Source organism: Streptopelia decaocto, assembly GCF_964273445.1.
Source record: "Streptopelia decaocto genome assembly, chromosome: 2".
Lineage (NCBI taxonomy): Eukaryota > Metazoa > Chordata > Aves > Columbiformes > Columbidae > Streptopelia > Streptopelia decaocto.
The window spans coordinates 77,782,927-77,810,602 of NC_138655.1; the positions used below are offsets into that span (position 1 = coordinate 77,782,927).

General features: G+C 34.5%; 1 protein-coding gene across 1 annotated transcript in view; it reads right to left on the reverse strand.

Moving 5' to 3' along the window:
* Positions 1 to 27,676, reverse strand: part of DNAH5 (dynein axonemal heavy chain 5) — a gene marked incomplete at both ends in the record, with an annotated part of 124,825 nt that overhangs the window by 10,939 nt on the left and 86,210 nt on the right. The window contains 19 exons of the mRNA XM_082045560.1: positions 384 to 603; positions 2,133 to 2,378; positions 4,010 to 4,159; positions 5,021 to 5,142; positions 6,350 to 6,540; positions 7,007 to 7,121; positions 8,210 to 8,453; positions 13,224 to 13,406; positions 13,879 to 14,034; positions 15,309 to 15,625; positions 17,041 to 17,176; positions 17,773 to 17,910; positions 18,773 to 18,952; positions 20,412 to 20,615; positions 22,367 to 22,543; positions 22,809 to 22,923; positions 24,556 to 24,787; positions 25,384 to 25,651; positions 26,410 to 26,563. Coding sequence (XP_081901686.1) covers positions 384 to 603; positions 2,133 to 2,378; positions 4,010 to 4,159; positions 5,021 to 5,142; positions 6,350 to 6,540; positions 7,007 to 7,121; positions 8,210 to 8,453; positions 13,224 to 13,406; positions 13,879 to 14,034; positions 15,309 to 15,625; positions 17,041 to 17,176; positions 17,773 to 17,910; positions 18,773 to 18,952; positions 20,412 to 20,615; positions 22,367 to 22,543; positions 22,809 to 22,923; positions 24,556 to 24,787; positions 25,384 to 25,651; positions 26,410 to 26,563 — 3,548 coding nt within the window. The remainder of the gene's footprint in view (positions 1 to 383; positions 604 to 2,132; positions 2,379 to 4,009; positions 4,160 to 5,020; positions 5,143 to 6,349; positions 6,541 to 7,006; positions 7,122 to 8,209; positions 8,454 to 13,223; positions 13,407 to 13,878; positions 14,035 to 15,308; positions 15,626 to 17,040; positions 17,177 to 17,772; positions 17,911 to 18,772; positions 18,953 to 20,411; positions 20,616 to 22,366; positions 22,544 to 22,808; positions 22,924 to 24,555; positions 24,788 to 25,383; positions 25,652 to 26,409; positions 26,564 to 27,676) is intronic.

Genomic DNA, 27,676 nt, shown 5'->3' on the forward strand with positions numbered 1-27,676 from the left:
CACAGACTCTTTGACCTTTATTTTATGCAATGTAAGGAGTATTTAACAGGAAAAATAGATTAACATGATGCTTTTCTGCCAAAAGATTAAAAATCACTTTGAACTGAGATATTAGAAGCCAACATTTGAGAAAAGATAAAAGTATTTCCTGTTTCTGTCCAATTAGATCTGGCAATAGAATTTCAGCAGATCTTCTCTTCCTGTTCATTTTCACAACTCCTAGCTCAAACCAAGGATATCAAGATGTGTCCTGGCATCATTGTGATCTGTTCCTCATACTAGCTTACATCTGCTATCAGTGTTTACAATGTGATCACATGATAACACCAGAGTCCAAAAATGAGCAAAATTTAATTTTAAATCATCACCACTCTAGCACTCACCACTGTATGTTCTCTTTAGTCCAGCTCTGAGCCCTTGTGGTGGTTCATTGGTAAATTTGATAGACATTTGAAGAATGGTGATAGGGAATTGTTTGTGAATGTCAGTTGTCATCCACAGTCGAAAGCTTTCATGGACAGTCTCTGTCTCTATTAGTGTGTCCATCAACTCATCTAAAAAGTCAAGTCCAAGGTGGCAGTTTTGCAGAAGTGCCCAACCTCCCTAGTTTAAAACAACAGAATATAAAGTTAAGAACCTTGTTTACAAACTGCAGTCACTAAAATCACTCTTTGTTTGTGCTGTAGGTTAACAACAAAGCCAATACATCTAAGCTATAGCAAAATACAGCATGTTTAAGTGCTTATCAGAGCTGCTAAAGAAGGAAATCCTTCACAGTCAATTTTGCACCACAGGCTCACCAAATCAAAACCAAGCCCTTGATTGTTTGATTTCATGTGCATTTTATGTACGGAGACCTGTATCCATAATAATGCTACAAATGCAATTAACAAAGTACTTTTTTTTCAAAAACAAAGCTCATGTGAGCTAAACTGTGGGCTGTTCCTTCTGGGGGCCTTATTATCTTGTTTGGTTTTATCATCTAAACAAGTGATCCTTACTTGTCCAATGTAGTCTTCTCAAGTAGTCCTTACCTTTTCCATTTCAGTACATTTAAAATTTATCTGCACATGACTATAGTGCTGATAAACATTGATAAATCTTGACTTACATAAGGGAGCTCAGAAGTAGTGCCATAGAGCAAGCTGCTAAACCTTGCTCCTCACAAGGGTCACAGGCTTGAAAAATATATATACCAAATACATATACATAATTAATCTATTGCTATCAATTAAGAGATATCAAACTTTCTCATATTAAATACCATACTTCATACAGAAATCTCACATACCTCTTCATTAATAGGGTATGTGAGACAGTGCATTTCTCATAACTAAAGGAGCTCTTCTTCCCTATCTTTTGAATAAGTTTCTTCTTATCCAATCTGCTAATTAGCTCTTAATGTGAAGCTGTCAAATGAGAGTCTGAGACAAAACTCAGAGGAAAACCAGTTACAAAGATAGGGAAGAAGTTCATAACACAGTAGCATGAGAAGTTTAATTTGTTCACATCAGCAGGCATAGCAGTTCTACCACCTGATGGGCAAAGTGTGCTAAATTGGAACATCTCGACTTTTCTTTCTCATACAGGAAATTTTATTCTTTAGTTCTTCCATGTTTCACTTGTAAAATGCCTGTGCTATCAGTTTGATCCTCCCAATTTAAAATCCAGACTATAGCAGCACAAAATATTTTTATACAGAGCCTTGCTTTTCTCAAGTTTATGTAACTATCAACAGTGTATTTGGAGTTAACCTTCTTCATAAGACAAAATATGTTTATATTACTAAAAATATAAAAGTAAAAAAAAAAAAAGTTGCGAAATTCTTGAAGAATATTTAATCTTCATGCAATTGAAACAATCAATTCAGCTATGTTCATCAGTCAATGACCTACAACAAAATCTCCATTTTCCATGAAAAACACTGGTGTCTGCACAGTATCAGAAAGCTTGCTACAGCCAATTAAATGACTGTAAAAAGACAGTTCTATTGCTTAGAACATTTTTTATATAAACAAACATACTTTCTTGCATCAGCATTAACTATACACCAAATGATTTTATTTCATGTCAGGATTTTCATTTCCAAGGATTTAATACACACACAAAAACATTCAATTTTTGTCTCTTACATGAGCCATTGTCTGCTGCAGAAGTTTACGGGCATGGATTTCTTGCCCCTGGCCCATGGAAACACAACGTGTCTCTGTCTTCAGTCTTTTTCCCAAAGCAATAATTGAGTCCGTAGGATCAGAGCCCATGGAAAGAAAGCATATGAGAGGAGTACGTGGATCTGACTCTTCCCATGTCTTCTCCAAGTCCAAGATGACTCCCTCCACATATTTCTCTCCCATAGTGTCAATGATGTATTTTCTTGCCTATATTTAAAAGGGTGAATGTAACCTGTGATGTAATCATTTAATACTGTTTTCTTCCCAATGTAAATAAAATCAGTAAGTAAACTGCAGTGTAAATGTTGCTATAAATCAGAAATACAAATATGCAACAAATTTTTTACATGTTAACATCTCATACTGTCTTTGAAAGTGTTATTTCTTACAGCCTTATAAGACCAGTTAAAACAAAAAAAATATTGTATTACATATATCTGCATGTATTGCTGTAAATAATACCTATAATTACAGTATAATAAAAATAATAACCTTACTAAACCTTTAGAAAGGTTGTGATTACTTAAAGGTGGCATCTCAATTAGATGGCATAACACATAATCTTAAAATCTAGCTTTCCTTTCCAAATATTAGAGAAAAAAAGGAGGGAGTATGGAAGATATATTTCAAAGGTGTTAGGATTTTCCCCTTTTCATGCTTAAACAATGTATTAATAGTAGTAATGATGAAAATAACTGTCACTAAGTAGAAAATCCAGAGGAACAGGTAAAGACCACCTCTGTTACTCCTTATTTATTTATTTCAAAATTTGTTAGATTATTGTTCCTTTTTACTAAGAAATACAAAGGCTCTTTCAAACAGTTTGAACGGACCTTTCTTGTATCCTTTCCCATTATATTGTTTTTGTCTTAGACCAGTCTCCCCCTTACTACCACTTGGTTGCTTCTCAGAGATAAACGATATTCAACATTTAGCATTTGATAAACTATCAGTTTTCATAAAACCACTGCCCCCATTAACAGAGCTGAGGAACTAATTTTGCATGATCTATTTCAGACAAATAGCACACGTTTAAGATACTCATTAAACAGTATAATTTAACCCTCTGTTGACCACAGTTACATCAATAATTGCTGAGACTTTCTCTAAATCCAGTCACAATGTTTAAAGGTCTGCATCCAGAAAATTAATGCCGCAATTTTAGTGACGCATTCTGACTTCAGTAAATTGCCAACCATTGCTCTGAAATTGACAGCAATTGCAAAATTTTTATTCTTTTGCTCTGGAGAAGAGTATAAAAATTACAAAAAGGCTCCTAGAAATTGTTTTTTCTTAAAATAGGTTCAGCCATTCCATAAACTTTTTTATATTTCTCTACTTTCTAAATAGATGACTTTAATTTAAAAATTTTGAACGGACCTTAATATAGATTTTTATAAGGTGAGTCTAATTCTTCCTTAATTAAACGGTTTTCATGTTTGTTTGTTTGTTTTATCTCAGCCAAATGAGTTCATTAAAAGATTTTACTTCAGCCTAAAATGATGACTCTTCTACAATTCCAGTGAGTAACATCTGCAAGGACAGTCAAAAATACCTTCTGAACTGATAAAGCAGAACTGGGTAAAAACATATTTCCAGATGAAATACTATCTCCATAGTAAAATATTTCAGTAATATTCTTTCAATACATTGAAAGAATATTACTAACACTTTCCTTGTAACAAATGCATAAGTTGTCTGAAAATAATTTCAGAAAACACAAAGTGAAGGTCCATTACAAAAAGAGTTTTGCATTAAACAAAAGAGTACTGAATTGCAATCCTGTAACTATTATTCTAGTGACATCTAAATAGACTATGTTTGCTATATAAATGTACCTGAGCTATGGTCCTGTCAGGACACCAAGATCTGATAAGAAGAAGATGTCTGAAGCAGTCCAGGGATTGACCATAGCCACTAGGAACCAGTTCTTCTTCAGGACTTTCACTATCAAACCAGATTTTCCACTGTTTCTCTGCTTCGGAAATCTGCAGTTATAGCATCAAAGGAGTAAATCTCACTAAATAGACAAGTCACATTTCAAATGCCATGAGGTCACATACATTAAATGAGGGTCAGAGACATGTAATCCACATGTAGGCATTTGTTTAGCAATGTTAGCACACAGATTTAGTCAAGCTAATAAAAAAGAGGATAAGCTTTCAGATTTTAAGTACAAAATTGTAGCATGCAACAATGCCCATAAGTATTGATATTCTGAAAAAATGAGCTACTACTCAGCATCTTCAGTAACGACATAATAGCAAAACAAGGTCAGAACACAAATAGCTAGGCTTAGACATAGCTTTGAGAGCACTAGATTCATATCTGTTCCCTGCATGACTGCACACAAGGTACTCTTCACATATACCAAATGATGTTTACTTACTCCATTAGCTACCATACATTTTGTGTCCATTAATGTTATTTATGCAAGTGTTCAAATTACTCAACGCCCTTTCCCTAACTCTTGCTCTATGTAATCAGAGAAATATTGGAAAAAGCATCATGAAACATAGTGTAAGAAAGCACAACAGGGATGCAAAAAAGTCTAACAAACAGAAGAAGATTCAAGTTGTATGACATTAACTGGATAATAGCAAGTTGTATCCCGATCTGAAAGCATTATATTTGTATAGGGTGTGAAACATTCTACTTTCTTCTTATTTTCCAGGTGTTTTTTAAGTGTTTCTATCAATAAAGGCTGTTAAGCAGTCAGGGCCACAACTGTGGCTATCTGTTTTAAATTTCATTCTGTTATATAAAATAAACCAGTTTCCCACCACATGCCTTGATCACTATCATATGATCACTGTCAGATAAGTTCATTTTAAAAAGCTCTTCCTTACTTGATCAAGAATATCTGAAAATTGTTTGAGCTTACTGAGCTCCACCAAATTCAGCCAAGTCATATCCAGAATCCATTTAGCTGGCTTAGGAGGACAAGCTTTAAGGTCTAGGGAAGCACCACCTGCAAGAAATTAGGTATTAGTTTTAATTAGAACTGTTGGAGATACTCGAAAGATTAAAAAAAAAAAAAAAAAAAAAAAAAAAAAAGACCTGTTTGGAAAATGTAACACACAAAATTTATTTTTAAATCTGATTTTCTTAAATCTGTAACAGCTTCCCATTACAAGCTATTTTTCTTTTTACTGTAAAAGAATACACTTGAGTTTATTAACAAAAAATTGAATAAGCTTAATTTCAATTTATTTTTATTTGATTTTTTTGTTGTTGCAGATAATGTAATAACTTTGCCGATATGTCCGTTTGCATTCCTTGGAATTGAACTGAAGCTAAAAGAAAGCAAATACAAAAATAAATAATAAAGCCCACAGGCTACAAGAATCCACATTTTTATTCATGCATTCACAGGTTTTTCTACATTATACATTCCTGTAATCTTTGGGGAAGCAGAATTTGTATTTTGGCTAGTTTATGTTATTTTCTTTTATTATGTACCTTAATCTTTGCTAACCAGTTTCTCTTTTGAGGATTGATTATTTCTTTGTGCAATATGCCTGGAAATAAATGCTTGTTTGGAAATGATATTCTGAAGACTCAACATGGAAAAACTAACAGTTATAATCCACAAATACATGTTGCCTGGAAAATTAAGTACTTTGGAAAGGCAATATAAAATTATTTCAAGCTTTCAACTGGACACACAGTGCTTGCATGCAGCTAAAACCAAACCCATGAACTTGTCACATTCAGCTAAGAGTCTGCTATTCTGTCAAAATGTTAGCATCACTTTTTGTTCCTATTTGCTTGCTCACCCTCCTGCAGCTAAAAAATAAAATAATAAAATAAAATAAAATAAAATAAAATAAAATAAAATAAAATAAAATAAAATAAGTAAAATAATAATTTTTCTAAGTCAAATACATACCTGTTGGAATTTGAGCAGCAAACATAAACATGAACTGAAAGGACAATTTTTAAATTCTCACTATTCTCAGAGCTATATTTATCAATATTCAGTGTGTTTTGATAAATTAGAACTACCACAGAATGTTGTCTGCCACCTGAACAGAATGATAAGCATGTATTCTGTCAATTGGCTGGCTTTTCATGTACAAAAGGAAGCAGCAACTTGTCTAGGAGATATAACTACAGCTCAAAAATTTTCTATAACACAATATGTGTTTTGCTTAAAATTGTTCCATAGTTCCAACCTTTAATAAGTGTCAGAAATTCTTCATGCTTCACTCTGTTTCTTTGTATATCAATCTTCAATGCAAGTAATAATGTGAAAAGAAATTTGTGCTCCTCATAAAGTCCTCGGGCAGCATATTTGAATATTTCATATGTCATATGTTCAATAATGTTATTAATCCGCTTGCTAGTTATAGGGCTCTTGGTAGACCTATTGGAAGAAAGGTCTGCAGTTGAATGCCTATTTGCATAAAACTTATTAAAAGGAATACTATGTAAAAGACAAAAAGTCACAGCTTGGAACCTTCAAAACATGAAAAAATAATAAATCACAAACCCAGAATATCAGACAGTAAGCTAGGAGCAACTTTCAGATTGAATGATCAACAAAATACAATCCTATCTAATCAAGCCTTTCTGCATAGCTGAAATCAACACAGTATAATGGGTTTTAATTACCTAATGCCTAATTTTTAAGGACTGTAAGTACATTGAAGCTTCTTTGATGTGGTAACTAAGAGACAAAGGCTTAAAGGTATTTAAAATTATAATTCCTGTCGAGATTGTAACAAGCAACACTCTTCTTTCTGACATGAGCTTACAACAAATCTTTCCTTTATTAAAACCACCTCCCGGACTTGGTAAATACAAATGTTACTTATTATTAGCTACATTACCTGGCTAGGGAGCGGTCAAAAAGCCCCAAAAACTGCCGAAGTGAAGTCTGGTACATCACATTGACCATGCTCATCTCAGTAATAAGGAAGTATAGGATGCTACCTCGAGTTGCAACTGAAGGACAGGAAACAAGACTGTGCTCAAAGTAGAAATGCAGAGCAGAAAACCCTAACTTCCTACATTAAGTACAGCGAGTTTAACACTAATACTAACTGAAGATCCTTGAGTCAGTGCATTCTTTACTGGCCAGAAAAATAAAATGATAATTTAATCCTCATTTATACATCAGCAAAGAAATAAATCTTTTTTGTAATTAGTGTATACTAGGTAAAGCCCGGTTTGTAAATATGAGCATATTTGGAGAGCATCCAGATGGTATTCCACAATATTCAGATCACCAGTAGAACATACAAAAAGTAAGAGGGTTTGAGTTACCGTTTGAGCATCGAAACAAATTTATCTTTACAGACTTTTACAGGAGTCATATAAAAGCCAAAATAACTATGTTGTTTTAACTTACTTTCAGCAGTCATTTAGTTTTAAATATAATGGTTTTACAAAATCTGCAATGATTTCTGGTACACTAACTGTATCATTTTACACATTTCCTAAAATGCAGATGTAACACTGAATTCCAGAGAGCATTTATTTTCATTTTTTTCACGTTTTCCTCTGTCAGTTAAAAGTCAAAAGACTGATGAAATGTGCTGACTACAACAACTTAAGGCTCTATGACAGAATAAACAAAGCGTTCATCCAGATACAAAGGCATTTACAATTATACTGGCTCCCTAAAAATGTCAACACATCGAACTCAAACATACAGTTACCTAAATACCCTAATTAATGGTCTCATTGACAGTCCCTAAAAAGTGTCAACATTTTAACAGCTAAGAAAGAACAAAAAAGTCCTCTCAAGTTTCTTACCCAGTAGACTAGATGGACAATTATACTTGTATAGAGAGTAATGGGAAGTCTAGAAAGAAAATAGATCATTCTATTTTATAAATTCCACATGAAGGCTAGCTATTTTCTCCACCATAGCTTAATATGACATTTCCTGGATACACTTTTACTTACAGGAAAACACAGATCCTTCCCACCCATTATGGTCTTCCTGATCCCATCCTACCATTTCTCTAAGTATTGCTGTTTTGACCATACATTCTAGTTATTTGTCTTTCATCACTACCTTCACTTACCAGGTCTGTACTCTTCACGGGCTGAGTTGATCTGTACTTCAGTTTCAGCAGAAGTTTGCAGTTTCTGTGTTACCTCCTCTGCAGTCTTCTTAGTGTTACTCAATACAATTACTAGACTTTCATCATCTGCCAGAGAACTCTTAGTGCTTGTAAGTCGGAACAAGAGGTTATCTTCTAGGTCTTTAATCCTCCTCTTGTTCATAGTCACATCTTCAATAAGATCTGTTCTTTCTTTCTCTAGTTCCTGTTGGAATACAAGGTAAAATTTGGAAAACAGAAGAGTAATCAAAAATGTAAACAAAATAAAACAAGATATTCAGTTTTAAAAGTACTGATCCTACTAAAATAGTGTAGATCAAGAGTAACTGCATTAATTTGGGGAAAGAATTCCAGTGGTATTTCTGACAGCAGGTGTATTGCCAGTTTTCTCAACCTGCTACGTAAGTATTCATTGATGAATCGTTTCAACAAATACTGTGGAGCATGCTCATATCATGCCCTAATAGAATTAGGAGTTCAGAATAGAGAATAGTAATTGTTTTTCTTTCTTTTGCAAACAAAGACAAGTGCAAACACCTTTCCACACAGAGGATTTCATTTCACTCTATTCTAATGCCATTCTTGTTTATGCCTTTTTTTCCAATCACCATATTGAAAATATAGTCTCTGTAATAATGAACATCCTTAGTCAACGAATCAAGCAACAAGTATTTCAAGAAGTGCATCTAAAAATATTCAGCCATCAAACAGGGATAACTTCAGCCCCTTACTGAAATGTTTAATTGATTAGGAAAAGAAAGCATGTAGAACTCAAACTGAGTTGCTCCACTAGAAGTAGTTAGTTGATTACTTTTTGTATTACAAGCTGGATGTTTTATGTACCTACTTTGTTTTCCCATGGTCATATATAAAAGACGGACACGTTGTCTAATGGTTTTGCATTTACACACACACAGAAAATGCACACACACTCAAAAAAAAAAAAAAAGTTTAAAAAGAAAAATACATTCTTCAGACATAAATGGTCTTTCAGTTCATTCTTATACTACTCTTAAACTTAAAAAACTATTACAAATTAATCCCTCAAAGATAAAAATATTCAGTTGAAACAATACAAAATGTCTCAATAAAATGAAGTAAAAAGAAATAAAAAGGGATAGGATGGGTTAAGAGTCTTTCATAAGATAAAGATAATACAAATCTTACAGATCAACAATGAATGAGCCCATTAGCAGAAATATTAGTTATGTCTACAGAAGCACTGCTCTCCTCCACTGTTTACAAAGGTCTGCTGGATTACTTTTAACAATGTCTCTCCAAAGTTGGAAGCTGTGTGTTCACTCCTCTTTTGTCACGTCCACTGCAGCACTGTAGAAAGGGTGGTCTGCTCCAAAGGAACAGGGACCACAGTGAGAAACACATGATCTCTCACGTAGCACTAGAGGCATTATGAACCTGAGACCTTAGCAAGGCTTAAGGAAAGGTTTTACTACCCTATTTGAGTAGCCGCCTTTTTTTTTTTTTTTTTGCAAACTGTTACAAGTTTTGAAATTGTTTTTTTGTTTTCCCACATTCTAAACTTGTGATCTTCTCAGTCCTACATTCTGCTAACATTCTTAAGTATTTCAAGTATTTAGTTGTTGTAAACAAAGTCCTTTTATCTTAAAAAGGAAAATTAAAAAAAAAAATAATCTTCATCCCTTTATCAGAATTAGGTTCTTGTCACTGTACAAAAGGTATATTGAAACATCATCATCATCAGGTAGAGAAGATTTATTTGGACCATTGTCATAAAATAATGTAAATGTCACATAACTTAGAAGATGTGCATACAGATTCAAAAAATTCTGACAAAAACTGGTGAAAAAAGACAAGAAAACTACAGTTAACTCCATTTTAATCAGCTTATGCTTAACAGAATTGAAGAAAAGCAGGTAGCAATTATGAAGCAAGACAAGCATTATACAAGTTTGACAAAGCAGAAACAATTTTTAAAGTATAACATTATAAGCATGTTAGCATCCAATTAAATATAATAATTATCATGCTGAGAAATCATTCTGAGTCAAATTAAATTTCGTGTTTTGCTGAGTTCAATTTAAAAGGTTAAATATATTTGAGAATGCAATGCATTTAAAAACAGGAAGTGGTTTTGGGTTTTTTTAAGAAGAGACTGAGAAACACACTGGAAACAAAATGACTAAACTAAAGTTGAATTAATCTTACATAAAAACCTTAGTGAAAAAAATAATCTATTAAGCTTTTTAAATACTTTTTGCACATCTGGAAGATTACACAGTTGAAAGTCTTATGCATGTATTCAAAAATTTCCAGTCATAACTTCAAAGATGCAAAAAACTAAGCCAAGTTTCCATATACATAAATTCAAGGAACTTGCACCAAAGAGGCTATATCAAATACAGTTTTAAGGAATCGCTTTCACAAGCTGACATCATTTTACAGGCTGTACCAGAAAATACTAGACCTTGTTAATACTCATAAAATATAAAAGCTGCTATGTAGCTTATATCATTCTGTCACAAAACGATTAACAAGTGCAAGAATTTGCATCAACTGTTTCTTACAAAACTTGAGTCTTTTTTCACCACAAATTTTGAAATGTGAATGAGAAATTCAAAAAGCTATAAAAAGTTCTTGCATATTATAAATCTATCTAATTCTACAACACTAAATATGCAAATTTTTGTCAAATTACATAACAGCCAATGTATCAAAACAATCATATAATTAAAACAGTATCAGTTATACTACATTCATACATATATCCAGCCTCCCAAATCCAATTATTCCAAGATATAAAGTAGAATTAAATTTACACAGATATACCAGCTACCCTTTGATCTTCTTATGCTTAGCTCACATCTTGAAAACTGGTTTAACATCCAGTACCAGTATTCTTACCATTAATCCATCAATTATTTGAGATGTATGCCACACAGATTCTACCAACGGGCATACCAGACAACAAGAAATGGAAAGTCAGACTTCGCAAAATCTTTAAGCGATGTGCTGTAAACCCTTTTTTTCCTCACTGTTTGTCCAAATCTCATTCATTCTAAAGGTAGAACCATATTAGAGACTGTGGAGTGGCAAAAATTATTTCAAGCAAATCTTGAAAAACACTAACTTCAGATAAATAATCTCTTATCTTTTGGAAACAGAAGTTCCACACACACATTCTAACTCTGGATATCACCAAGCAGTCATACTGTTCAAATCAATTGGCAAACTGTCTCACAGTTAAATAATTCCAATACCTCCCTACCAATGGCTACAAGAAGGTAGCAAAAATCCAGACACTTCAAATTCTCAAAGGTGCATAATTAGATACCATAAGAAAAAAAGGGTTTGGGATGATGGGATATGTCCAAATTGACTCTTCAGAAAACCTTGACCACAGGGTAGAAAAACAGAGGCCAAGCAAACTGAAAAGCAGTAAGTATATTCTGCAAAAGTTCCTCTTCCTCTCAAGTGGTCCGCTTGTCATTTATCTGGCAGAACTATCCCCTGATGGTCACTAACAAAGCAAGTAGTTAGTACACTACTCTGAGAAGCTGGTCTAGAGAGCACAGTATGTCCACCCATTAGACGTTCCCAGTCAGTGGCAAAGATGCCACAGAATAGTAGAATAATTTTAGTTTGGAGGGGATGTCCAGAAATGAACTGGTACCACTTCCTGCTCAAACCAGATCTAAATTGGTCAGTTGCTCAAAGCCATGTCCAGTTAAGTCTTGAGCCCCTCCAAGAATGAGATTCTACATCTCTGTTCCCCTTTTTGACTACTCTCAACATAAATATTTTTTTTTCCTAATAACTGATCAGAATTTCCCATGTTACAACTTGAATCCACTACTTCTCAGTCTATTGCTTTGCACCTCTGAGAAAAAATTAAGTTCCTGTCTTTTCTGTGTCCTACAATCAGGTATACAACCACTGCAATGATCAGAGGAATGTGCTGATAAAATTACTGTCATCCTGAGAAAATGTACTCTGTTGCAGGGCCTGGAAGTGTAGCTAGGCATAAGGCTTTGTAAATATACACATCACAGTGTGTTTCAGACAGACAGTGATAATTCCATTACATAGTGAGTTGACAAGCTGTCACTGGTTGAAGTGAAGCTGATGGTGCAATGAAGCTGTCTGACAAAATACAAGACTTTATAGAATTAATATGATTTCTCTCATAAGATCCATGGACTGATCAGGAATGAAAAGCAACTACTTGACATTAACAAGATGGCTGAGTCCATTAAAGACAAATGTCTTACATGGGAGGGAGATGAGGGAGTAGGACGGAAGGACCACAACAGATGCTACAGTAAGAAAACAAACACATTCCTCTCTAGTGGAGGTAAACTGGAACTATTGCTAAAATCTTAGTAAATACATAGTCATAGATGCCCAGTGTCTCATTTGACTTTGACATTGCCTGACCCTATAGTTACAGGGATTAAGTGTCCAATAGTTCAAAATAAGCCAGCCAGCCTCCTTCCAGAACTGCTGGTGGCATGTTTATTGGGATTGTCATCCTGAACTTGGACTTCCTCAACTAATACATCTGCAATGTCAAAATAGGTAGTTAGCCTGTTTCCCCTTGGAGCAAGGAACTACTTCTGAATCCTTTGCACTGGGTAGTGTTGCCTTAAGTTCCACAGTGTGTACACAGAACACCAGGTTTTATTCCACACCCTTTTCTTTTACACAGGCCATTCGCATGAGGTTATAACTCACTAAGACAGGAAAAATAAGGTGGGTTTGGTACAGTTGCAACCATAAAGACAAACAGAAACTTCCACTTGAATGATTCCATTTCTTCTGTGCCAGCTTTTAAACCATCATAAATAGGTTATATTAAGAATAATCACAATACAGAGAGCCATAAAGTTACCCTACAATATGGGAATAGAAAGTAATAAACTAAAATGAAACTAAAACCTTGTACAAGTAGATTCAAGACATATAGCCATGAAAAAGATACAATTAATTATTTTACCTGTTTCTCTGTGAGAATGACTCTGCCTAAAAGTTGATTTTCAAGACCTTTCATGGTCACAGTAAAGTCAATGATGGAGGTTCGAGCACTAATTTCAGGAGAGTAACATGGATTTGGCAGTTTTGTGGTAATGTAAAGTCTGAAGCCATTCATAGCATCTACTTCCTTATCACCAACCTTCACCTTAAGAAAAGGTAGTAAAAAGTCTTGAGACATCAAGAACCGGTACAAACTCTTTCAGATATTGCATGTAGAAACAAAGGTTATATTTTTCTTTTCAAAGCCATAAAGTTCAGCTTTAAATTATACATCTGATGCAAAGAATTTTTTGAGAATATCTATGGAACACTTTAAATGACTCATTCACAGATTATATCCATTTTTAAAAATCGTGGTAAGAAATGGGATAAGGAACTGTATGGGTTAAATATATTAACTATTTGCAATCTTGAACTTACGCTCTGCTTTTTTTGTATTAGCATTATTCTAATTTAATTGTGAGTTTAATCTTCTATGGTCATATACTATTTAGGAGTTACTTTGTTGACGGTGGAGTTAGGGTGTTATTTCCACTTTTTGGTTTTTGGTTGGTTGGTTTGGATTGGGTTTTGGGGTTTTTTGTTTGGTTGGTTGGTTGGCTGGTGTTTTTTTTTACCTTATTGGCCGAACCTGTTTTAATTAAGTTTCTTTCCAAAACATTATCAAGTGCTGGGTCAAGTTCTTCTCCAACATCTTCTATCAAAAGAGGTCTTCCCAAAGAAAGGCTGTCTTCTAAGTGATTTCTAAAATACTTGTGATTCAAAGAAGTGATCTAAAAATAATATCACAGATGCATATATTATGCCCAGTTGCTAAACACTTTATTTCATTTTGTTTAAATTACTGACAAAAACAATGATCCTATAGTTAGGCTAGGATTAAGGCAAAGACTGTGACCACAAGAACAGGTAGCATCAGTGTACTGTATTCTCAGATCTCATTGAATGCAAAATTCTGTTTTACAACTAAAAAAGTAGAAGCAAAGCAACACTGAGCATCCGAAGTTTTCATATTCCATGAGCACAACTAGACCAGAAATTCACAGGAAACTTCTATCACCTCAACTTTATCTTGAATAACATCCCCAAGTCAAACTGCAACAAGACCAATTTGAACATTAGGGCTCTTTTTTTTTTTTTTCCTTTGAAAATTAGGGGGTTATATTGAACAAACCATTTAGTAGTCTTTGCTTTAAAAAGTAGTCCTCAGTACAATTGTGATTGATTTTCAACATGTACACAAAGAACACTCAGCTTAGTTTGTTTATAACTCCATAGTTAAAGTCTAATAATCATTTTTTAAAATAACTAGCTAGGCAATCATTAAAGGGTTCTGCACTGTGATAAGAATCAACATGAATGAAAGTAGTTTCCTAGTAATACTGTCAGAGCCACTCTATTATCATACTTCAAACTCCTCTTAATCTTTTTCAGGGATATCTTTTTAAAAGCTTATTTATTGGTATGATCATAGCCATAGCAAGCAAGGACTTTCTCATATTTTCCTCTGTTTGCACTGAATTAGTGTATCTTGCCTCAGACTGTATGTTGTTTCAATACTGTCTTCCCTGCAGAATATTTAGCACCTGACATCCATGCTAAGACATCATAAATTATCAATAATTTCTCATTAAAATATGACAAAAATATTAATATCATGCTGTGCATCTTCATTTTTGAACATATATATGAACCTGTATCAAGCACTTATTTGTTGGTTTGGGTTTTTTTCTAATACTTATAGTACTCTGTGAACATGCTTCAGCTGTTATCAGATATTATCCATGCAACCTATTTTCCAACATTTTATTTTTCATTAAAATAAATTCATTAAACAAATCAAGTCAGTGGTACTAATAAGCTTCAAATGTACATTTTCATATCTAGCCAGATATCTCAAATCAACCAAAATACGAGATGTTCTTTATATCCAGACCAGGCATTGTATGTAAAACACATTCTCTAAGTGTTATTTGAATCACTGAATTGTAATATTTGGTGAGCTAAGAGTTTCTAGAGATTATGAAAGCATCAGCATTCCTATTACCTGAAGTTCATTTCTGCCTTCCTTATTTTTAATCCAAATTTTACCCTGTGCTTGTGGATCGATTAATAAAGGATAACGAGATGCTTTAGTGACAATTATTCCATTCTGTATGGATAAGTCATCATTTGGTAATCCTTGCAGGTTCCATTCACTGATAGTTGGAGCATCAGTCAACATTTCTATGAGATTCAAGTCGTTACCAAAGGGGATTTTCCGGCTTTTCATTTCCTTTCTCCAGTCATTTAATAGCAGACTGCGAAACTCTTGGTTAAAAGGACCAGAATAGGACAGAAAAGCTGTAGCCAAGAGTACATCACCTTCAAGAGAAAAAGGAAAAAAAACACATTACAGGTTTGTTAATTCTATTCAGGAATGAGCTGCTTCCTTGTCTAGTTGTTACATGGTTTGGCTGGTAACTGAAGAACACACTTTGACCCATGAAGAAGACAAAACAGCCTTTTACCCAAGGCTCATAATATGGCAAGACAATGCTACATTTCAGTAGATGCCATCTTTATCCTTACAATACAAATGAAGGAAGAGATGGGCATCTGGCAGCCAGCCAAGGTCAACCCAACAAACATACATAACACTATTCCAAACACTAGATGCTGCACAAGCAGGACATGGCAGAATGAAGTTACTCATAAACTTCCAATTTTATAATTTCCTTGCACAATCATAAAATCAGGCTTAATTTTTTTTCCTTTCTTTTTTTCTTTTAGAAAATAGCCTTTATTTAGTATTACTAATTAAGAACAAATTATTTATTATTATTACTATTACTAATAAAAAAGTGTAACAGACATTATTGAGGTATTAAGTGTGACAAGTTTCAGTCTTTTGATCAGCTTCAAAATTGCCCCCCTAAGTTTCACGACACCACAGTTGTGGTTTTTTGTACCTCTGAAGTAAGAATGCAGGATTCAAATTGAAAAAGATACTGTATTTCTATACTAAGTACCAATATTTTTTAGACTTTTTCAGGTTATCTATTAAAAAAAAAAATTAGTATCCGAGGAAGGTATTCTGTATTTTTAGTAAGTTAATAATACACATACACATATTATACCATATATTACACCAGCAACTAAGATACAATAATATGTGCTTTTTACAGCATTTCAAGGCAGAAGTTGGAGAAGAAACTTCAGACCACAGTAAAGGACAAGATAAATTTTATTTATTTGATCTAACTAATAAATAAATTCTTTATTACAAAGTATTTTAGTTTCCAAATGTATATTTATGAAATAAAAATGAGCTTCTAAGAAACATAAATTTAATGAACATTAGTAACTCTATTTAGAAATATTGATTTCTACATATAAATATAAGTGTCTGAGTATCAGTCTTCCTTTCATCCATATGTATTCTCAGTTACAGACATTTTATTGGCACTTGCTAATATATCACTCTCTTTGGACTGCTACCTGCAAACAGCACTCAAGTTAAAACATCAGTACGCATTGCATGTTATACATATCAAGTAAAAATCCATGCACAGCATCCAGTTACTGATTTTTTTTTTTAAATATGACCTTTAGTCTCATATTGCATTTTTTCCCTATCAGTGCTTTAGAAAGAGAATTAATAACAAGTGCCCTCATTTTAGCAACAGGGAAGCTAAGTTACAAAGGAAAAGTTTGAAATTTCAAATGTTTTCAGTTTCACTACCCATTACGATTCAAGTGACTAGCTTCCAGGTTCAAAGATGTGGACAAAAACTTACCCACTAGCCTCTTGGTTTGCATGGCAAATTCTTTACTCTGCGCTGTCCACCTCTCTTTTTCACCTGCTAAACCACTTATAAGACTTGAGGCAGTTTGCATTTTATGACGGCAACGCTCAGCATCTTCAAGTAAAGTCTAGAGAAAACCATACAGAAAGCAATATGGTTAACAGTCATGTAGCTGACAGGCCAAAAAAGTGTCTACATCTAATTAAATGACTAATTAAATAACATCTTAAAAATAAATTCTCAAATGCTTATACAATCATGCAGAGAAGAATGGAAAGTGAGATGGAAAAAATATATCAGGACAAACTATCAACAGCTGTCATGTGATTCAACTTCTAAATATTTCTGCTCTTACCTTTCATGTTGATACACATGTTAAATGATATACAAAATGCCTCATACATATTAACTCTGGGGAATTCTGCCCAGAATTTCAAATAGATTATACACAGATAACAGACGTTACTGACATTTGAAGTTACAATAGTAGGTCCTAAACAAATAATCCAAATAAAATTGGTTTTGCGGAGGTAGGTGCATGGGTAGTGAGAGAAGATCAGTGGCAAAGGAGAGAGGCGGGATCCAAAGAGGGCATATCCAAATAATATCTCTTATCCTCTGTCCATCAACATCCTTTCCAATGAATAATCATGAACCTGTGAGAAGGTATTAAGTTGTTTTAACGTAAGGGTGGTAACTTCTTTCCTGTAAAGAGCAGTTCACCTGTTTTTCTCTCATCGCTTTTTCATACTCTGCCTGCACAATATCTAATTCTTCTTGCTTGGCACCCAGTTCTTCTTGAGCTTTCTGTAGATCCAGCATAGCAGTAGTTAGGCGATTCTCCTGGATTGCTAAATTAGCCTATGAAGCATACAAATATAAAAGTGTATTTGTACATTCAACTTCTCAAAGCATTTGCTATAATGTAGTTTGAAGAGTTTTACTGTACTACATTTCAAAATCAAACTGCTCAGTAGATTTCATCATTCATTAACAACTTTTGTTTGAATTTTACAACAAACTTTTTATTGCAGGTAGCTGCAGTTAAGCAGTCAATTAGAAAAACTTCTAGGAATACCAGCCATTCTCCATCTGACAAAAAAGTCAGTTTGATCTGGCCTGTAGAAAAGACTAGTGCCACTAGAAGACTACTGGATTTCTCCAAACAATTTGCTTTGTCTAATGACTCTGACTACAAATCTTGCTTCCCTCTCAGTCATTCCTATTATAAATACAAGATATTCTGTGTTAAAATCATGCTTGACCATGTTCTTCCTGACTTCCACTCTTACCTTTTAACAACTTTTAATCCTGTTTTTCTCTAAATAACATTGACGAACAGAGGCTCTGTGCAGTCTTATGAACTGACATCAGGAACATTAAAAGAACCAGATCTCGAGTTTTTTCCTTCTTAATTAAAGTAAAGCAATTCCAATATTGAATTAAACTAGATGATGCCTGCTTCAACACCACTCGAAAGGGGCCCAAAGGCATAAAACTGCACAGTCGCTTTCATAATTTTGACAACTTACAAGTGGTAGTACATTTGAAATACATTTAGCTGTAGAGTTACTGTTTTAAAGACAATAAATTCCTACAGAGGCATGAACCAGTTGGTATAAGGCAGCTGACTTTTTCCAGCAGATGACAACCTCAAGTGCACACAGGTGGGAAGGAAAAGGAGCAAGGGACATTCGTGTGCTTCCCATTGATTAACACTTACCTTTAAAGGTAATACTTCTTTGTTGATGGAATAAAATACAGCCATCGCTTTGGTCCATGAGCAAAGGCCAGCAACATTCCCGCATACTCTCTTAGCTGTCTCAATGTTGTAGTCCACCATTTCAAAATAAGGACTCAAAAGTTCTACCACTTCTTCATTAATTGTGTCTTTTGGAAATTGCTGAGAACAAATGCAATATACATGATCTATGCGATATATGTAGACTATATATATATATATATGTATTTCAGCATGCACAGAACACTACCAAGATCACAACGTTACTTACAAACAGCTGATATGAAGTTCTCTGTCTCATGCATCTTTGAGACCTTTCCAAAGTCATTCCACTCTGCTCTATATTCTTACAAAATGGACAAAGTTTGCCTTCATTCATAGTCTTTGCTATCTTAGACTATTCATTACCATTACACACAGCTAACTGTTGATACAAAATATCACTGATACCCTGCATGAAATTCCTTTTTTTTTTTTTTTTAAGATGGTTAACAGTAACTTTTAAGTTACTGTTCATTAATTTAACAAGCTTCAAACAGAAAAGGAAAAGCTTAGCTCTGGTTCATAAACATGCATTCCACAAGACAGTAATTTTGAAGGGCAAGCTAGCTATCGTCTTAAATTACCTGATATGATTAGTGGAAAGTGTTTCAATTTTAAGAATTTATTCTGACTCTCTCTCTTCTACAAATAACAACTCTTCCATTTCTCATTCCCAAAAGCTCTCAGTTTTCTCCCTCAAATCTATTTTGATAGTTAAATATTCTAGGTAAGTTTGGTGTTCTTTAAAGATTTATTTACAAAGTATAACAAAAGTCCATCACTGATGAACTTGAAAAATAACTGTTCCCTGAAGCACAAATAGGTTTATTTATGCACAGGCAATGAAATGTTGAAGCCCTTCAGTAAATTAAAAATCCTTACAAGTAGATGCAATGTGAATACTGCATAAATGGCATCCATAGCATTACCAATTATACAAAGTTGGTCAAGCCTGCCATCTGTGCTTTCCCGCTGGACCAGAGACAGATGAAGTAAACTCCTTGAAATGCACAAATCAGAGATAATAACATCCAGTGGGGCAAGACAAGGTACAGTTCATTCTGAGTAGATTAATCATAATATTATTAATTTAAATTATGGACAGGGATTTATTCATGAGTTACTCTTCCCAGTTCCCTAGACACATGCTATGGAGATGAAAATCCCAAATTTAAAAAAAAATAAAATCTGATTTTTTACATCCTAATAATCAACTATTCTTTTGCAAGCCACTGCACAAGTTACAATGCTGACAATTAGTGAAAAGTTAGGTACCAGAAAAAAGATGTTTTCCATCAGCTTTAATGAAACAGATAAGTAATGGCTACTCAAAACAAATGCTTAAAGCTTTGAATCATTTGTCAGGGAAAGTAATTTCATTGCCTTACACAGGAGAAACTATAATTGATTTATGACCTGAATTTACCAGAAGGATTTAAATTTATTTCATTATGACATTCTTATATCTATTGTGTGTCTGATATCCCTTGTGCATTTGTTCTCTTACGAACACCAGAGACAGCACTGTTCCCTATTTTCTTAAACTAAAAAACTATTTAAAAGAAGGTTGCACAAGCACCTGTAGGTTCTGTAAGAAGTTCCCTGCTGTCATCAGTTTCAAGGATTCCTGCCAGGATGGAATGGTACAGCATTTTTCCTGATCAATTTTCACATTGTTCACTTTTCGCTGGAAAAGCAGCAACACACAGTCCATGATACGCATAATGAGGTGAGGAGGTCGACCCAGTGTGCGGACAGTGGCAATATCTGCAGGTTTTATTGTCTATGAATTCGAAACAAAGGATAAAGCAGTTACTGTTTATTTATTATAAGACAGAGAGTACTAGCTCACCAATAGTATAAATCCATGGGAGAATTTTTTTTTTTAAATCATATTATTTTTGACTGAAAATAATTTTACCTCTAAGAAGCATGATGCTAGAATGACCCTCCAACCAGGTTTTCAATACTACCTTCTAGCAACTAGTAGGAAACCTCAGCTCAGCCACCTCCATAGCAGCACCAAAAAGCTTAAAACTACCATGCACATTTTTGACAAAACAAAGAGCAAAACAGAAATGTCTTGAAATTTTACCTATTTTTTAAAAATGAAAATGTATTGACCAGAAACTGAGTCTAGAAAGGAAGATACAGTATGTTGATATTTGGCAAATGAAGGTGAATTAAGGAAACCAGTGATAAGGCCTGACAGACATATAAATTTGCACCTTCTGGTTCATCTTACTGGGAATGATCCTGTTGTAGAAGCAGGTCTGTGAGAAAGACAAATAAATTATAATAATGTATGAAAACCTAGGCTCGTAACGTCAAGTAAGCCTAAGGTGCATATCTAATAGAGTATCACAGAATCACAGAATGTTAGGGATTGGAAGGGACCTCAAAAGATCATCTAGTCCAATCCCCCTGCTGGAGCAGGAACGTCTAGGTGAGGTTACACAGGAAGGCATCCAGGTGGGTTTTGAATGTCTCCAGAGAAGGAGACTCCACAACCTCCCTGGGCAGCCTGTTCCAGTGTCTGTTACCCTCACTGAGAAGAAGTTTCTTCTCACATTTAAGTGGAACCTCTTGTGTTCCAGTTTGTATTCACTCCCCTTGTCTTATCTTTGTTTGCCACCGAGAAGAGCCTGGCTCCATCCTCGTGACACTCACCCTTTATATCTTTATAAACACGAATGAGGTCACCCCTCAGTCTCCTCTTCTCCAAGCTAAAAAGACCCAGCTCCCTCAGCCTTTCCTCATAAGGGAGATGCTCCACTCCCTTTGTTGCCCTGTGCTGGTCTCTCTCCAGCAGTTCCCTGTCCTTCTTGAACTGAGGGGCCCAGAACTGGACACAATATTCCAGATGCGGTCTCACCAGGGCAGAGTAGAGGGGGAGGAGGACCTCTCTTGACCTACTAACCACACCCCTTCTAATATACCCTAGGATGCCATTGGCCTTCCTGGCCACAAGGGCACAGTGCTGGCTCATGGTCATCCTACTGTCCACCAGGGCCCCCAGGTCCCTTTCCCCTACACTATTCTCTAACAGGTCGTTCCCCAACTTATACTGGAAACTGGAATTGTTCCTGCCCAGATGCAAGACTCTACACTTGCACTTGTTATATTTCATTAAATTTTTCCCCACCCAGCTCTCCAGCCTGATACAACTCTCCTATGATACAAAACTGGGAGGAGTGGCTGATATGCCAGAAGGCTGTGCTGCCATACAGTGAGACCTGGACAGGCTGGAGAGTTGGGCAGGGAAAAACACCTCATCTAGGTGTTCCTGCTCCGGCAGGGATATTGGACTAGATGATCTTTCGAGATCCCTTCCAATCCCTAACATTCTGTGATTCTGTTATTCTGTGGAAAAAGAAAAACAAAACTGAGCCTAAAAAGCCTCAAAACGTGTACTTCTTTTAACACATTTTCTGTCAACTGATGCGTTATGTGATGCACCCACAATCTTATATTTGTTTTCAAAGTCCATCTTCTCAGCAGCAAAATAATGTGGTATGTGGTCCAAGTACTAACCTGTAAGGCTGCTTCTGCCTCTTCCAAAGCAGGCTTAGCAGCTTCCAACTTCTCTTCAGCAATGGCTTTGTCAATTGAGATACTGTCTACAATAGCTTGAGCTTTATCTTTCACTTTTTGAACGTCACCTTTCACCTTCTCAGCAGCCTGTGCTTTTACAGTAACTTCTTTCAATACCTAGAATGTGAAAAAAAGAACACATGCCAAATGTTAAAGAAAATAACAAGTTGGCAGAATGTATTAATTTTTGTTGTAAAATTCTATCTATTGAATTCCAGAACCAGAAAATTCAAACGAGAGTACTTTCATGACTGTTATAACTTTCCAAAATCCCTTTTTTTCCCAGGTCTTAATGTTCTTTTACTTTATTAATATTTTCAAAATAGAAAAATAAAAAGAGAAAAAAAATCAAGCGGCAATACACTTTGAAGGCTATACATACCATGTCAGCTTTTTCATTGGCAATTTGAAGTTCCTTTTCTTTCACTTCCAGCTCTCTGCTTAGAGCTGCCACTGACTCAGAGGCTTCTTTCAATTTTTCCAGTCCAGTATTCACTCTGGAGTTAACAAACAAAATAAAAAGCATGTAATTCCCTGTATAATTTACACTCCACTTTTGAAATTATTCCATCAATAGAAGGAATCACATCTATCAGAATGAACATTAGCAAAAGATGTTTTACACCAAAAATAAAACATGTACAGGAACTTTCACATGTGTGTCTGATGTCTTAGGAAACAAGAAAGCCAACAATAAAGAATTACATGAAGAGACTGAAATTTTACTCACTTCTAAATCAAACGCTATACCTTTACAATTGCATAAAAATCCTTTATGTTGGCTCCATATCTGTCACTGTCCCGGTTGAGCTCCAATCTTATAATCAAACAACTTACCTCTATACAACAGAAAGCATTTTCTGATCACTAAAATCCTAAGAAATACTTCAAATCACTATTTCTTGTTTGAAAAGTATAATGAACAGGCTAAGAAAATAAAAATATTGAAATCAAGGCCAACCAAAAGGGAGTAACAGAAATATAGCATTGAGATACTACTTTTCGCATTCAGTATTAAATGCCCCTTTAGCAGTACTTTCTGTCTATTAAAAAGTAAGTCCTCACTTGGGACTTTTCAAAAAAGTTTAAGTGGCCTCTCCAGAGGCTGCTATTGCAAAAGCTAAGCAGTACTTGGACAGTTAAACAAATACAGAAGAACAGATAAAGAATAATACCTGCCAAAGCCACTCAGGTTAAGTGAAACAAATTGACATGCATGAAGTAATCTGGTACATTTCAGAAGGTAAAAACCATGATCAGACCTTTCTGTTTTACAAGACTTTACCTATAACATAACTACAGATTTCTAACTCAGTTTGGCTTTGAAGCCAAAGAATATTTCAAAGTGAAATAAACTAGTTTGGGTCTTTCTTAAAGGCTTCCAGATCTTTGTGACAATCTTTTAAAATCAAGAAGACAGTTTTTCTTAAGAGTGATACCAATTACTGCACTAAATGCTAATTTTACATTCTATTTGAGTATTTCTGACATGAAGACAAATTTTCAAATAGACTTCATTAGCTTAATAAAGTATCTGAAAAGGAGTATGAACATAACAAGACCATTTTAACAATCTAGGAGTAAAAAGCTCAGCAGCTGATATTAGGCTCTATGATCACAAAATCAAAAATGCCAAGGGTGTTTCTACATGTTCGTATCAGAAGGATACAACTGTTTAGCAAGAAAACAAAAATTGGTCTCTGGTAAATTAAATGAATATATTATGAGATTACATGTAACTGTTTTCCTTTACTCCTTAAATATACATGGGAATCATTTATACTCACCTTTTTCCTCACCACCTTGTTTTTTCCTACATCACTACAATTTCTCCCCCTCCAAAAATACATAGTCTTTAACTTATATGCCAAGAGCAATTTTAATATCTGATCATGTTACACCTTTAGAGTTTTAAGAAATTAAAATAAATAAAATAAAATAAAATAAAATAAAATAAAATAAAATAAAATAAAATAAAATAAAATAAAATAAAATAAAATAAAATAAAATAAAATAAAATTTTACTGTGCAAAGAGACAAGCCATGCATTGAAGTGAAGCGGATCAGAACATGGGAAAGAACCTGGGAAAGAAAACTACAGAAAGACAGTAGTAAACGAAGCATTTTACCTGTTTGCTAATGTCTGCACTTCAGCATGCTTTTCTTTGTATGTGATTTTATATCCCTGAATAAAGGACAGGTAGGATTTGGGAGTCACATGTGTAGAACGCCTGTATCTTTGAAAGTAATCAGAACACTTCTCTGCCACTCCATCCTGGAACAAGCCCATACACTGCACAATTTCCCTCTTTGTATCAGCAGTGCAGTCCATATCAAATGAGGACAGGAAATGTTCAGATACTTAGGAAAGAAAGAAAAACATAAATGTAAACAAATATTCAGGAGAAACTCCTAGCTTATTAACAAGGCAATATTGAACACATCAGCATGTCTTCTGTCTGGCTTTCACACAGCTTCTGAAACCCCAGCCTTCTTTACTCTTCACCATCAGATTCTTAACATTATTCCGTGCTTCTCAATAAAAAAGCATAGCCAAGGATCTGGTATTCTTTCACCTCCAAAGTGTGCAACTGCTTTTTGTCTCTAAACCTAACTGCTAGCTACGAGGAACTGGGTAATCACAGCCTTCCTCTGTATGCCTGATCACAAGCACAGTCACTAATAGTCTCTTTCTTTAGTAGTATTTTGCTGTCTTTACTAACGTCTCTAAGCCATCTTCAATGGGAATTTTTCTTCAAACAGTGTTCAAAGCCTTTCCTCTGTTAAAAACAACAGTTTAATACAGTAAGCTTTAAAGAAGAAAACATCTATATCAAATTCTAGAACCTAGTAAGTTCTTTTTTGCCAGTGTGCTGGCAAAATTCAAAGCAGTTAAAACAACTTCATTACCACCAATCAGACAATTAAATATCTGCAAAGACAAAACCCACACCTACCTGCCACTAGAGCATCCTTAGGCCATCGGCTGAACCAATCTATAGTGCACCCAGAAATGAGAGCAGGGAACTTCAGGGCCCTATTTCGGAATTTTTCACCTACTGGTGAAAAGCAAAGAACCACATGAAGGTTCTGACGGACTCTGGTCATGAAGTAGTCATATAGAACCTCTCTGGTTGGAGATTTACGTGGATGTTCTTTTTTGAAAGTAGGTATGAGGTCACTAATGATCTCATCTATTTCATCACGTGTAAATAAGTTTGACACCTTGGAGAAAAAGGAAGATTTTTTCACAATTTAAGAGATGATAAAAAATAGAGTATGTAGCACAAGGTTCATTTAATGCATAGCATTGCAGGAAGAGACATACATTTCAGACACTGAAGTTATTAAGACCTACTCCACATAGTTAAACTAGAACTTTTACTAAATTGCTTCCATTAAACACACTGATATCTAACATGCTGTAAAAGTAAAACTCATTCTCCTATTTAAAAAAAAAAAAAAATCTATGTATAATAGCTTTATTTTCTTCTCTTAATATTCTAATAACTAGTAGAAATTACTCTGAAACACACCTCAAAATAATAAATAGATTGAGAAAGAGAGAGAGAGATAGCTTTTCAAAAAAAACAGTAAAAGCCATCCCGTCCATTCTGGACATAAATTTACCATACAAAAACTAATTCTACACTAATATTTAATTTAACAGACAGTTTTGTTAAACTTCAGTTATGCTCCCCAAGTCTCGGGCTATTCCTCATGCCCCTGACAGATTGTCAACACATTTAAAAGGCTATGACTTAGATAATTTCTCTGTATTGAATGATGATGCTCATTCTTAATTTTACAATAACTCTAAGCAGTATAATGGATTGTTTCCATTTCATACTGTAATGCTGGTGTTTTAGTTTGTGAAAGTGTGTCCATTGACACACAAAAAAATATTCAAATATATTTGGTTATTTTATTTCAGAATTATAAAACTTAAAAAGAAAAAAAAATATAATGAGAAGGAATCTTACCTCTCCTGATGATAAAACATTGTTCAGGTACTCCAAGAAAGACTCATCTTTGATCTCGTTGTCTGTAAAAAGAAAACAGATGCCTATGCCTTGCAGTCCTGCTGTTCTGTACAAGGATTTCAGATCTTCCATCAAGTTCAAATTGTTGTATGATCTACAAAAAAAAAAAAAGACAGTTGTACTAATATTAATTCAATTTTAAAAGGGCTACAAGTTAATAAAAAAAAAAAACAACAAACAAACAAACAACTGGTAACTTTAAAAAACAATCTCTTCGTATTCAAGGCAAAAAAGTACCAAGGTCCAAGAATTTTCTTCTAGTTTAGGAGGAAAAACAAAGTTCATTTCAAAGTCTGACATTGAATACCTAATCTGTTCTTTTCACTGCTCTCTTTTCACTTCCCATATCAGTTTAAAAAAACAAAAAAAAAAAAAAAAAAAAAAACAACACTGAAGTCTTATGCTATTTATTTATCTTTTGCTAGAAAATGTGAAAAGACAGAGAGGTGTTGTCTCACAGGATTTTGTCATGTGCTGGATGCAAGAACATCAAGCAGATCACACTTCTACACTTGCTTGCTGATGAACTTGCAGGACTCCAAGGGGTTTGTAAGGCAGGATTATGTTTTATCAGAATCTTTGATGTGTTTTTCCTAAAATCATGTTTATTCAAATCCTTACTCAGTACATTCTTCATGATAGTTTCTTTAATTCATCTGGTGCACACACCAAGTTTACAAGCCTTCAGGTATAACACAAGTATAAGGGTTCCCAGGATCTTTTCTGGACTTTTTTTTTTTCATGGGCTTTTTATAGGTTTTCTTATGGTCCTCAGGTGTCAGGGAAACTTCAAGTGGGAAGCTGCACACTATTTTCCTAATTCAATATTTCACCCTCTAGCGGTTTCATAATTCTTCATGAATGATATCCAGCAATTTGTTACTGCTTGTTTTGTCAACTGTACTGTAATCTCTCCTGAAGTCATTCCTATTTCAGATAGATCCTCTGATGAGATCCTCAACAAGAGGTATTCCCACATGTGAGTCTACAGTTTCTTCTGCAGCCAACACAGCTGCAGAAGAATTAAAATTATTTAGCTTCAATGACATCTTATTTACGTGCTAAAAATATTTCCTGATCACAATTTCTCCTGCAGATGTTTTGGGAGGCACTCACACCAAAATACTTAGAGAAGGATTCATAATTTATTTTTTGTATCTTTTGTGAGTTATTCCAAAAGAAACCACTTTGGGTTGAAGAATATGAA